Source organism: Phoxinus phoxinus (assembly GCF_949152265.1).
Source record: "Phoxinus phoxinus genome assembly, chromosome: 6".
Taxonomy (NCBI): domain Eukaryota; kingdom Metazoa; phylum Chordata; class Actinopteri; order Cypriniformes; family Leuciscidae; genus Phoxinus; species Phoxinus phoxinus.
This window is the reverse complement of record NC_136881.1, coordinates 36,647,155-36,661,127: the sequence shown is the minus strand read 5'-3', so window position 1 is coordinate 36,661,127 and position 13,973 is coordinate 36,647,155. Positions and strand designations below refer to the sequence as shown.

General features: G+C 38.1%; 1 protein-coding gene across 1 annotated transcript in view; it reads right to left on the bottom strand.

The window, feature by feature from the left end:
- mast1a (microtubule associated serine/threonine kinase 1a) overlaps positions 1-13,973 on the bottom strand; it is a 62,722-nt gene that overhangs the window by 46,790 nt on the left and 1,959 nt on the right. Inside the window, exon 2 of the mRNA XM_079616398.1 lies at positions 7,232-7,263. Within this exon, the coding sequence (XP_079472524.1) occupies positions 7,232-7,263 (32 nt within the window). The remainder of the gene's footprint in view (positions 1-7,231; positions 7,264-13,973) is intronic.

The window sequence follows — 13,973 nt, the reverse complement described above, 5'->3', positions numbered from 1 at the left end:
AAATATTAAAACACACACACACACACTTTCCTGAGATATCATCTAAACACAAGCATAAGCACAAATGCGTCTAGCAACGCAAATTTCATTTCATCCACAATCCCAAGCACTTTATTAGTGACAATTTTAAGTCCATGTCACACTTTCAAAAAAAATTAAAAATTACTAATACTAATAATAACCCCCAAACATTTTTTTGTGGACAAAAACCAAACAAATTTACATAAAATAAATAAACAACATAAAATGAAAATTAATTAATAAATATATTACAATTAAAACAAAACCTACAAAACAAATTTAAATATGCGACAACTGCGTAAAAATGTATGATTTATAAACCTTTATAAAAAAACATGTGTGCTATAAATTCATTTCATCAGAACACAGCCACATCTGAATGGCCATTAATGATGAAATATGATCCAGAATGATACAGTTACACCTTGACCCCTTTGGTCAGGTCAACGGTTGTCATAACAGTTCACAGAAAATCTCTCTGAGCAAATCTTATAAACATGAATAATAACACATCAGGTTGAGTGGGGATTTTTGGGTGAGCTACTCCTTTAATATCAAGTAAATCTATCTTTTTGCAGTGCAGAACAAAATAATAATTGAACTTTAACTATTCATAAGCCCTCTCTCGCTCTCTTACACACACACACACACACACACACACACACACACACACACACACACACACACACACACACACACACACACACACACACACACACACACACACACACACACACACACACACACACACACACACACACACACACACACAGAATGTGACTAATCTGAGCTCAACAGCGTCAGGGCAGACAGAATGGAGCGCCATGGGGGACAGACAGAGATGAAGAGAGAAAGAGAGAGAGAGAAAGAGACAGTCTGTTATTAAGGCGCACTGTGAACACACACACACACACACACACGCGCGCGCATGTTCAAAGCCACTTTAATCTCTTCTCTGCCACACACAATATTACACATAAACACAAATAGACACAAACACAACAGCCACACCAGCATATGTACAAAAACATAAACACACATATTATTAGCTGCTCATGTCAACACAACCAAAAGCGCGCGCGTGTGTGTGTGTGTGTGTGTGTGTGTTTGTGCACAGTTTACCACGAGTTCAGCTGCATACATTTAGTCAATAGCAGTTATAAACTAGTGATTAATCGATATGAGATTTCAGATATCAAAAATACAATATAAAACAAAGTAGCTGAAGGCCAATATAATTATTGTAAGGGCAATAAAATTAAATATGTCGATAATGTACAATTTTGAGATAATCAGCACCGCTCAATATCTCTGACCAATTGGATGATTAATTGATGCGTTTAAAATGTAATTCATCCCTGTGATGCAAAGCTGAGTTTTCAGCATCATTACTCCAGTTTTCAGTGTCATATATATATAATAATATATATAGATTATTACAATATTTTGTAATTTGGACATTTTTGTGACTTAAAAAAATTTATGTTGCTCATGTTCAAGAAAAAATAAGTTCATGATAAATAAATTATTCTACAATATATATATATATATATATTAAGTACAATTATTAAGTAAATAATCCAAAAAAAATTGTCAGTGAAACATTTATGTGCTGTAAATGTTCAAAAATTTTTGGCAAAAATTAAATTTTGGACCAGGTTTTTGCCATTTGCCGATAATCTCAAAATGGCAATATAACGAACGACCAATTAATCACCCTGATCAATATATCGGTCTCTCACCGCCTGAACAGAAAGACCAGATCTCATGAGTTCACGCATGCAAACACACTTGCAAAACACAAGCTGTCACCCCTCCACGAAACCGCCGAGAGACGATGACATCAGTGTAAACAATCACAGCGCATCACCATCATCACCAAAAATAACAAAATCACCACCATCATCATCATTATTATCATCAGATCAGTAATAATCAAACCAAACAATAGCAGCACATACTGATGAGTCATTACAGCATGACTCCCGCTCGCTCGCTCATTTACCTCTTGGTTCGGCGGAACATGTTGCTGGCGTTCCAGGACGGCCGGTTGGCAGGCGCACACGCGGAGATGAGAGTGACAGCGGCAGACGAGTGTGTCGACACACACTTAAACAACAGTCACATAACACAGCAGCCGACTAAACCATGACACATCTCGTCCTCCCTCACACACGCTCCGGGTTCATCTGAGTGTGTGTGGCTGAGTGATGGAGAGCCGGAGAAGATACAGAGAGAGAGAGAGAGAGAGAGAGAGAGAGGGAGGGAGGGAGGGAAGGTGGCTCTCAAGGGTACCGTGTGCCAAGCCAGGAAGTAAAGGGGGAGAGAGAGAGAGAGAGAGAGAGAGAGAGAGAGAGAGAGAGAGAGAGAGATAGAGAGAGAGAGAGAGAGAGAGGGAGGGAGGAATCATAGGAGGGCTGTCAGCATGTGTGTGTGTGTGTGTGTGTGTGTGTGTGTGTGTGTGTGTGTGTGTGTGTGTGGCCATTAAAAGCCTATCAGAGCTCAGGGCTCCGGGCTGTGCCAGTGCTAATGGAAATATGAATGACACATGGGAGGGATAAAATGAAAGCGAGAAAAATATTATGTTGAAATTGTTCATAAAATAGACCACTGGGCTATTTGGACCCTTAAACATGGACGCTCAAAACAGATTGGTCAAATTTATTGTTGCACAAGCTTAAACAATATAGAATTATTATTATTATTTTAGCTATTTGATGATATACATCTTAAATATATACCTTAATATTTTTCAAAGAATCCATAACTTTGACCAAACATTCTAGACTGTCACTCTTTTGACTTTTGATATATATATATATATATAGATATATATATATATATATATGTGTGTGTGTGTACGTATGTATACATGTATGTATGCATGTATGTGTATATATATATATATATATATATATATATATATATAGACACAAAACATAATTTTAACCATATATATATATATATATACATTTTTACTAATAAAAATATGTCAAAAATATTAATAAATCAATAAATAATCAGTTTAACAATACATAATTAACAGCAATCTTCATTTAGCTTTTTAATTAAACATTTTAATATAGGAAAAAAATCCACAAAAAGATAAAGATTAATGAATATGTTTGAGAGATAATGCTAAATGAATTTTAATGAACTCATTGGAACCGTCTCAGATAAATGTGCAGATGAATCAAACTTTCCAATTCTAATGTCATTTGCATTAAGTTGAAATCAGACACTTGGGACGGGTGGAAAGAAGAGAGAAAGAAGAGGGTTTTTGGGGGGAGCTTGCTACGCATATACTTGGATGCTGACACCTGATTGGTCGATTTGATTGTGCTGTCACTACAGAGCTCCGCCCATCTCTCTCTCTGTATGCCAGGGTATAAGAGCACTGACATCATCTCTGTGCCCTAGATAACTCACCACAATAAACCTGGTCTGAACCTTCAAATTGCGTCATGTCAACGTCGGGAGGGTCTGTTGGGACTGAGGAGGCCAGACCACACACACACACACACACACGCGCACACACACACACACACACACACGCCCAGACAGACATTAAAAGGTGCTCATTTCAATAATAAATGATCTGGATGGTGGAAAGAGAGATTAAATATAGATGAGAGACAGACGCGGTTGAGCTTTTAGAAGTTACTGGGTCAAATTCATAGAGGGGAAAATATGACCTGGAATAATGGCTGCAAGACGTGTGTGACATGCCCAGTCTGACAATGGAAACATCTATCTATCTATACATCCATCCATCCATGATCCATTCATCATTTGTCCCATCATCCACCCATTGTTTATCTATCTTTCATTCATTCATTCATTCATTCATTCATTCATTCATTCATTGTTCTTTCCATCCATCCATCTTTCATTCCATCATCTATCATCATTTGTTCCATCCATTGTTTATCTATCTATCTTTTGTTCATTCATTCCATCCATCCATCCATCCATCCATCCAACCATCTTTCCATTGTTTGTTCGATCCATTCATCCAACCATCATTTGTTTGATCCATTGTTTGTTCGTTCCATCCATCATTTGTTCCATTCATCCATCAAATTCGCAAATGATATTATTAAAATAATAAAATTGAGTAAAATAAATAAAAATAAATGTACCAGTAAAAATAAATCAAGGCAGGTTTTCCACTAAACATTTCATTTTACTATTTTACTCTAAATGAATACAAAAAAATAAATATTTAAATAGAAATATATATAGAGAAAAACATTTAGAAACATGCATGGAGATTCATTCAACAGCTGAAATTGCTCACACTTTTAATCTAAATATGAAAATAAATCAGAAATTGCTCCTCAAATCTTATACTTAAAGCTGAGGTTCTCTCAAAATAAAACGAGTCTCATTAAAAACATCCATACACAACCAAGGCCATGCAAACCGTTGCTTGAGTGACTGTGTAGTTTTGTGGATAGGAGACAGTCTGAAAGTCATGGCGGTCCAGACAGTGGTGCGCTCGTATCCTGCAGCCAGTACAGTTCAGCAGTCCTGGAAATGTCATATTGATCGTCTGCTGATTAATCTACTGTATCAGCTCAATTAAACAGCGTGACCTGTACTGAGCACAGAAGACCCATCCGCTATTAGCTGCCATAAGAAACTACAAAAGCCCTTCCACATCTCCTTGTCTCTTCACACACCTCCCAAGAGAGCTCTATTCATACACACAAATTCAGGTATTGTGTGTGTAAGTCCGTGGAGAGCCTCTGTTAATGCTATTACTACCATTACTAACAACAGCCATTCTGATCTGATCGGCATACAAAAAGCCCAAACTCTCACAGTAGCTAATGAAACCCACACAGTCACACACTCTCGAACACCAAATCTGTGAAACTGAGGTGTTGTGATTCTATATATAGGCAATAAACAGACAGATCACACACACAAGTGTTCAGTATAGACAGGCAGGACACACACACACACACACAGGTTCAGCACCAAGGCCAGCGCCTCATTCACCGTCTGCAAGGCTCAGACTCCACAGCACTGGCTCTCAAGGGTTTTGAGTCATGACAGGATTTTACATTGGACAGCAACACGGTGCATATCATCCAAAAGTTAACAAAATATCTTTCGGATATACTTTGTCCTTCAAATAAATGATCAACTCTTGAATTTGAAAGTTGCATGTTCTTGGAAGCCAATAATTCCCCACACAAAACACACAGTGGTTGCCAAAAGCCATGGATACTCATGTGCAAGTTGCATATTTAATTTAGTGTGTGTTGTATTTACTTGCATAGTTCTGCTCTGGCATTCAATTATGTTGGGATCTTTGACATTATGCCAAATACCATATGGCGATAATATATGGGAAGTGTTTTCTACAGTCTTTTAAAAGTTGATAAGACTATTCATTGTCCTATCCTAACTATGCAAAGTTGTATAGTTGGTGGCAGTTTATTATCTGCATGTAGCATTTTCCCCTTCCTGTCTGCAAAACTATTAGGACAGACACATTTTTCACCTCCAGTACTCCTGCATCACTGCACTGCTATCAACTCTATCTTAAAACACTGGTGCATTGATGCCCTCATGTGCTATATCACTGCAAGCCTGTACTGCATTACTGAACCCCATACTGTTGCACTCTAGCAGTACTGCACTTCAGTATTACTGCATTACTGCTTTTCTGCATTATGTCTCTCCATCAGTGCATCACTGAACTAGTGTATCACTGTATACCTGCACCGCCGCACTAAAGTTTTAAAGCATACTTTCATTACAGCAATAATGTATCGCTGCATTCATTTCCTGCATTGCTGGACTGTCCTGTAGCATGTATAGCTGCTGTACTACATTAATGTATTGATGCTTTCCTGCATTGCTGTACTAAATTAATTTACAAACGTAGGTTCGGGAGGAACCCAATCATTATTACAAGCGTACTGTATATAAGCATTGTCATTGTTCAGTCCCAGCGACAATTATTCCGGCATCCTTCCACCTCCCCATCTCCTCCTCTATTTCTCTCATTCTCCCTCTACGTAGGACCGTTATAGTGCGGTTGACCTCGGACCTCGAGTTGAGCCTCAGGTTTGATCCTCCTTTCAAGACAGCTAGCCAAGTTTGTTTACCATTAACTTTTAAAGACTGGATGGGCAGGCGAACCAGTGAAAGTAATATTGCGTCCCTGCATTACTCTGCTGTGTTCCTGCAATTGCTGCACTGATGTATCACTGCATTCCTCGCTGCATTACTGCACTAGTGCATTGTTGCTTTCCTGCATTGCTGCATGAAGTAACATTGCATCTGTAATGGACGTAGGCCAGTAAGAGCTGAGCGTGTAATCCTCACTACCCTGGACTCTATCGCTAGTAGCTGTCTGAGCGGGTCAAGTAAGACCTGTTACATTGGTGCCGTGACCCGGATGGGAGTGAGGTTTAGGGGGGGTGAGTGTAATGGACGTAGGCCAGTAAGAGCTAAGCGTGTAATCCTCACTCCCCTGGACTCTATTGCTAGCAGCTATCGGAGCGGGTCAACTGGGACCGGTTGCATTTGGTGCCGTGACCCAGATGGGAGTGAGGTTTAGGGGGTGAGTGTAATGGATGTAAGCCAGTAAGAGTTGTGAGTGTAAACCTCACTCCCCAGGCTTCTGTGGCTAGTGGTTGCGGTCTTTAGCACCCTTGTTAGCGCAGACACCTCCCATGCCGGAAGACCCCGGTTCGAGTCCCGCTTGGAGCAGGTCGAGTAGGACCGGTTACATTTGGTGCCATGACCCGGATGAATTACTGTATTACTGCATTAAAGTATTACTTCCTATAATTCCTATAATTATAACTATTATACTCTGTGTTGCAACACTATTGCAGCATGATATTACTGTGACCCTGCATTATTATCTGTTCAGATGTCGTAAAAAAATGCAAATGTTGGGAGCGTTCACATATTCCCTGCGTTTACATAATACCGCCTTTAGTGATGCAAGACCAATCTTAGGTTTCCACCTTTTGTCTATAAATCTTTCATTCAGCACATCAAGTAATTTCAATGTTGACAGGTGTAGCGTAAATTGAAGGTTGTTTGTTTAGGATTGGTTTTGAGAAAAGTGCTTTCAGGCAGTACCACATTATGCTAGCCCCAGCAAAAAAAAAGTCCACAGACAACATTTGGACAAATAAATGCAGAATCAAATTAAGTGAAGCAGATTTGCTACACTCACCCACTGCTCTTCCTGGGCAGGGGAAGATCCTTCTGGAAAAGAGAGAGAGAAAAATGATAGACTGAGTGATTATATTACCCTGTGTAAAATTATACCATCAATAACTGCTCAATACCAGTTTGCTTTAGGACATAAATATCTTGATGAAACCAAACTGGAATCTTATGCCAGCTGACATTCATTATTACCCATAATGCTCTTCAGATCTCTGAGAGGGAGGACAGCACTTAGGGGAGAACAATCCCAAAACATTAATGGCCAATTACACAAACAAGGTCACTGGAGAGAGAGAGAGAGTGAGAGAGAGCAAAAGAGAGAGAAAGAGAGAGAGAGGGAGAGAACATGTTACACAAGATAGCGGGAAAGATGCCATGCTGGTGCATGTGATGGTACACTAAGGGCTACTGTCGGGGGGAAATGACTTCACCCACTGTGACTTACTTTGATGACATCGTGTGTGACAAGGGCTTCCCTGCCAGCATGACTGGCGCCACTGAGCAACTAATGGAGAATTAAGTGGACAAATAGTCTGTTGCCGTGTTGTGTGTGTGTGTGTGTGTGTGTGTGTTACAATTTAAGAAGGTACTTTAATTTTGTAATTTTTAACAATAATACTGTTACTTTTCTATTTGTTTAATATATTTACCAGCAATAACCTATAGAAATACTTCTTCATCTTTACATTGCTGAATCCTGACTGGTAAAAAACAACAACCTCAACAAGATATGAGCATTTGAGTCTTATAAGTATTACAAAAAGTTTAAATTATTATAGTTAGTCAGCTGCCAATAGGAACATATAAAAGCAGTAACAAACAAGTGTGATATAAATAGCAATTTCTGGAAAAATTACGGATGGATGGATAGAAACACGTGCAAAATTAACGATGGATGGATGGATGGATGGAAGGATGGAAACACGTGCAAAATTAACGATGGATGGATGGATGGATGGATGGATGGATGGATGGATGGATGGATGGATGGATGGATGGATGGATGGATGGATGGATGGATGGATGGATGGATGGATGGATGGATGGATGGATAGATCTGATTACACTCATGTCACACTGAAGGGATGGATAGATCTGATTACACTCATGTCACACTGAAGGGAGAGTCTCCATTACTACTTCACAGAATATAAATCCATCCAACTGAAGCAAAGAGTGAGAAAAACGAGTGAAGAGCCAGAGGAAACAGAAAGATGAAGAGAAAGGATATCGCAGTTGACAAATGAGACAATGAGGGGAAGCAACAGTATCAGAGAGCAGATCAATTCATTACATTAGGAAAAAAAGACTGAACCCTTCAAACGACTTCTTATTAAACGACGATTATTTAAAACAGGTTTTTTTATATAGCTAGATTGTAACATTTTCAGAAGGAGATGTGAGGGGTTGCTGTGCAAAACTCGGTAGGGCGCTGAGTGTGGCTTCTACCACATAGTTGGTTTCGTACTGGCTCAAGTCCAAGTTTTGAATCTTTTACTTCATTGGAATGGTGCAAACTTTGGTGACTTTCGTGGCTAAATGAAAAAGCTAAATGGTCTTGACCAGAATCAGACAAGATAACACTGATCTGGACTGTTTTGACGGCTGAGGATCACAGGTATGAACCCTAAGTGAGGAGCACCAGAGGGTTAATACTTCGGGTCAGGGATTTCAGCAAACCTCTAACCCGTCCCTATGAGCTAAAAAAAGGAAAACCACTCAAAACTGAGCTCCGATTTCCACTCCGAGACATTGTGCGACTTTATCTCTTAGATGAAATGTCTTTCTGCCGACTGTCTGCACTCCACAGGGAGCCAGAGAGCAGGAAAAAGAAGCTGTTATTTTCTCCACAGCAGCACTTCATTTACATTTTCATATTCCCCTTCTCCTCTTTGAACTCGGAACTGTGAGAGGAAAACCGTTCTGATCCTGGCACTTCTTAATTTATTCGTTAGAACGTCGTTTTCAGCACTTTGTTTGGATGTTTAGGTCAAAGGTCAAAGATTTTATGATGCGACAGCATATCCCAATACTGCGTTGCTGTCTTACTACACTCAAGTACGTACTTGTAAGTATGTAAATTGTGATGCAGCCAACTTCTCAAGCCTGTGTTTCTACCTTCCTCTCATTCCCAATGGAGTGGCCATAAACTGAAACAATATAAGACGCAGAAAGTAGCATATCCATTGCATGCACTTGACATAGTGGGAATAGACGATATTGACAAACACTGGGCTCATTAAGTCTGTGAACTTCCAGACCGGTGATGAATAACATTCAGCCTACAGCTGAGACTAATGAAACAGACTGGGCTCAACGCCCAGAGGAGAGAAAGCCCCCTCGTTCCAACAGGAGATAAAGAAACGAGGGATGGAAAAGAGGAATGAGGGTAATAACGCCGTCGCCACACTGCAAGACCAGGCTGTCAATCATAGAGCGGCTACAGACAGGCTGAAATTACTCCACAAATATACACCGCTGAGTATTTACTGAATCATCCAGGCTTCAATGTTTTGGCAGCCAGCATATAATACAAAAAACACATATTATTACATACTTGAGATTCTCTAATCAAAATTTTTTTTATATGATCCATATAGCTACTTCGATGCAATCCCTCATAATGTACTACTGTAGGTTGAGATTACCATAATGCTGTTTTATAGTAATAGAACACTGTAAACCCTAATGCTCAAAATAATTAATTGGTTTGAGTAGGACAAACTTAAATTAAACTAATTAGTTCAGTCACATTAACTTTTATGAGTATTTAGCCCTTTCTTTTTCTTTCAAGTTCACAGAACTGATATATTTTAAGTAAACTGAACTGTTTCATTGTTTTGAGCTTTAGGAAATAATTTATTTTAATTTAGACTAACTTAAGTTCAACTGAAACAGCTGGGATGTCTATTTCCCAGCATGCTCTGCCGATGGCACTCAAAAGGGAGAGTAAATGCTAAAATTAAGTGTAATATAATGTGTGTGTTTTTTGTGCCAGACTAATGTTAGTGGGAGATTTAGGCTATGTTTACATGGAAACGATCTGAAGAGAAAACGCAAAAGTGGCGTTGCGTTATCACTTTTTATTCTGCGTTTAGATGAGCGTTATGGGGGGGAATCTGCGTGCATATGGTGACGCAAAGGTGTGTGAAATTCGATGTAGTGTGCACTCCAGGCGGCTAGGTGGCAATGTGAAGCACTGAAAGAGAAAGAGACACTGACAGTTTTTCATGTTTAATACGGTAAAGCTGCTGCTTTAACCCTCGGTGCTCTTCGCGTGTCGCTCAAAAATGACTGAATTGTTTTTTTTGTAAATGAAATGAATGCTATATTAGTTTGATAATGTTTTGTTATTTTCCTGTACTGGCGCATGCCTGTGACGTAAACGCGTACGCGACGCCTTCACTGTCTAGCAGACTTTTGCGTTTTTACCCTTTAGACGGGAACGCGATGGAGGAGCGTTTTTAAGATTTCCACTCTGGAGGGTGGTTTCACTTTTTTGCGTTTTTAAGCCCCATAAACGCCGTCGCTGTGTAAACGAAAGGCACATTTTGCTAATTTAGAAGAATTTCTGTTAATGTTGTTTTTTGGATAGTTACCATCATGGTGACAAGTGGTGCATGCATCTTGATTTGAGAGCAAATAATAACTTTATGTCATTGTGCTCATACAGCAAGTGCTTCTGTATAACATACTACTGCTAATATGATAGCAAATTAGTATGTTAGCAGATTAGCTTGTTAAAGCTAACTAAGTTTAACTGAAGTGTTCACATTGAGATTACATGAAAGTTTTAAGTCAATTGTATGAATTAATGTACTCATACATTTTAATTGTTCTTAACTTGAAATGTTTAAGTACAAAATAAAAATATGTTAGTTCTGCTTACTTAAACTTTGAATTTCAGAACTTAAAAAATGAGGCAATTGATTGCCTTAAATGTTTTGAGTTCTGCCAACTTATTCGGGTTTACCGTGAAGAATATACTCATGATCATTCATGCGTATACAAGTATGATTTATTTTAGTGAATTAGTTTACACTGTCGATGAATTGATTCAAAACTCTAACGGAACAATTCTTTTGAATCATAGAAAAGGCTAATTTAAATAGTACCGGTAATAATATTTCATTTTCACAATATTTTTACTTTTTTTTGTTGTATTTCTAATTAAATAAATGCAGCCTCGGTGAGCAGAAGACACTTTATTTATGAAAAAATAACTTTTGAACGATAGTGTGAATTAGTGCATATAAAATGAAAATAATACAATAGTAAAATATAATTATTTTCATTTAGTGAGAAAACTATGGAATTACGCATCTATTGTTTTAATTACTATATTATACTTTTGCATTTACATAAACATCACAATATATTGAGATATACTGAATATTATCTGAAAGGCTGAAAAATAGCTTATTTTTAGCCATATTGCCCATCACTTCTTTACATATACTCTCAATCATATTTATTCTCCAATGTCATAAGCTGTTAACCTGCCATTAACTGCCTAATGGGGCATACAAGAGCAGATTGTGCCTGTCCCAGGAAAACCAGACCCTCCCTTATCCAGTGTAGGGCCTCTGATAGCCGGATGGTCTGGACTTGAATGTGTGTTGTTGAGAAGAAGTGTGTGTTGTGTCTCTGTAAGCATTTCCCGTAAGCCTATGCCTCGGTAAGCATTTATAAGAATCAAAGTGGTCGCTACACTGAAATCTATGCGTCCTGTATGTACACACACACACACACACACACACACACACACACACACACACACACACACACACACACACACACACACACACACACACACACAGTATCCTAACTGACTGTGGGTTTTCCATCACTTTGATGCACCTTCACAAAATAAAGCTGCATCCAATCATTAAGCTTCCTTGAATTCCTGAGAGGTCAAATCCCAAGTGGACATATTTCTCAGAAGTGCTCCCTAAAACAAAGCTTTAAGTTGGTCAAAACTCCCAGACATCCCTGAAAGCAACCACTAATTTGTGGTCTACATTCAATCACCCATAATGCTTTGCAGGCTAAAAGCCATTCCAACTTCGCATCTCAAAAATCCAGATGGCATTTTGTCAGAAAATAGAGCTGCAAACCTGGATATAATGTGTCTCCCGGGGGGAGTTAATTTTTTTTTTTTTTTTTTTCATTAACCTTAAAGGGGACTCTTTTTTGTTCTGTTTACATATAATATTTTTTCCGTGTGGTACAATTATAATTTAATTATATTTTTTACCATAAACAGACATAATATATTTTTTCTATGACCAATTTCTATCATCACACTGTTAGTTGCATATTTTATTTTTTTTCTTCTGCTGTGCCTTTAAGACTTCTATGTAAACTTCCTTTTTACTTGTGAAATGAGATGCTGCATTTAAACATTAGCTGCAGGTTTTCTGTCCAGATTAATATGGTTTTAACTGCCTTATCCTTCAAATACAACCTCTTTACAAAGCCTGATTTACACTGATACAGATTTATAAACAATAAGAAACCTATATTTATATATCAAGCCACTCATATCTAAAGTTAATATACATTAGAGGGATCTGCAGAGTGCCTGGTGCTACTCATAGCCAAAAACAACCTATCATTAGTTCTTATGGTGTTTAGATTATTCATATTACCTTACGGTGAACAGGTTTCTGAGCACATAATAGGTGTTCATTGTGGCAAAATTTGCGGAAGAAATAATTTTCACAGTTTAGTTTCAACATTAACACTTTTTTTATCTAAGGAGGAAGTTGAAAGTTACAGAATTAATACAGTTTTTAATGATATAATGAACTTTTATCACACAAAAAAAAAAATCAAGGAATGTTTTATTCCTCATTGAATAAAAGGAACAAGTATAGACATATTGCACTGAAATGCATCATAGTGCTTGGCATATAGTGAAAAAGTTACATTAATTACTGTAAAAATGAGCAGCTAATACTGATGTCCAGCACTTTAAGCTAAAGTATAAACATTGAGTTAAGGTGGTGACCTTTTTGCGAAATCTCTAGCGGTCTGGGGTGGAGTGCAGCGGCGCTCTGAAACCCAGATCAGCTGGAGCTTGAAAATGGCTTGTTTATTTTCAGCAGTGAAAGAGGGGAAGTGAAAGTAATACGCACACATATTGTTTTGACTTCATAGAACAGCAGATGGTTTCCGTGCAGTACCAACAATAATACGACAGCTCAAACCCTCTTTTATGCTTTCTTTTCCAGTTATGTTGCTCTGGGCAAGAACCGGAGACATGAAAACAATAACTCCCAAACCACAAAGCAAATATGAACTCCTGCGAGTACGCTGGAACCTAGTGTGTAACTGACAATGAAAACAAATCTAATCCTGTTATGGTTTAGATAACACTTCACATTTACATTCTGTTGGGCAAAAGAAATCAAGTGTTTAAGTGTTAATAAATCACACTGTGAAAACTAGATTAATAAGAAGTCACAGTGGCCAGTGATTACCCAATTTTACAAGCCAGTTTATTTTTTAATTTATTATTTAATCAAAGTTCAGGGATCTCTTTACGATTAACAAACTTAGCTATCTTTAAGTGCACCAAAAAGTGAACTAAATAAAAGAAACCTAATCTACTTCAATTAGTATTTCACACTGTCCCTGGCCTTGAAAATGGATTAATGTCTTTTTGGTGCACTTCATTTTATTCCTTGAATACAACTCATATGGACAAAAATATGATACCTTTAAAGCAGGGGCGTAGAATT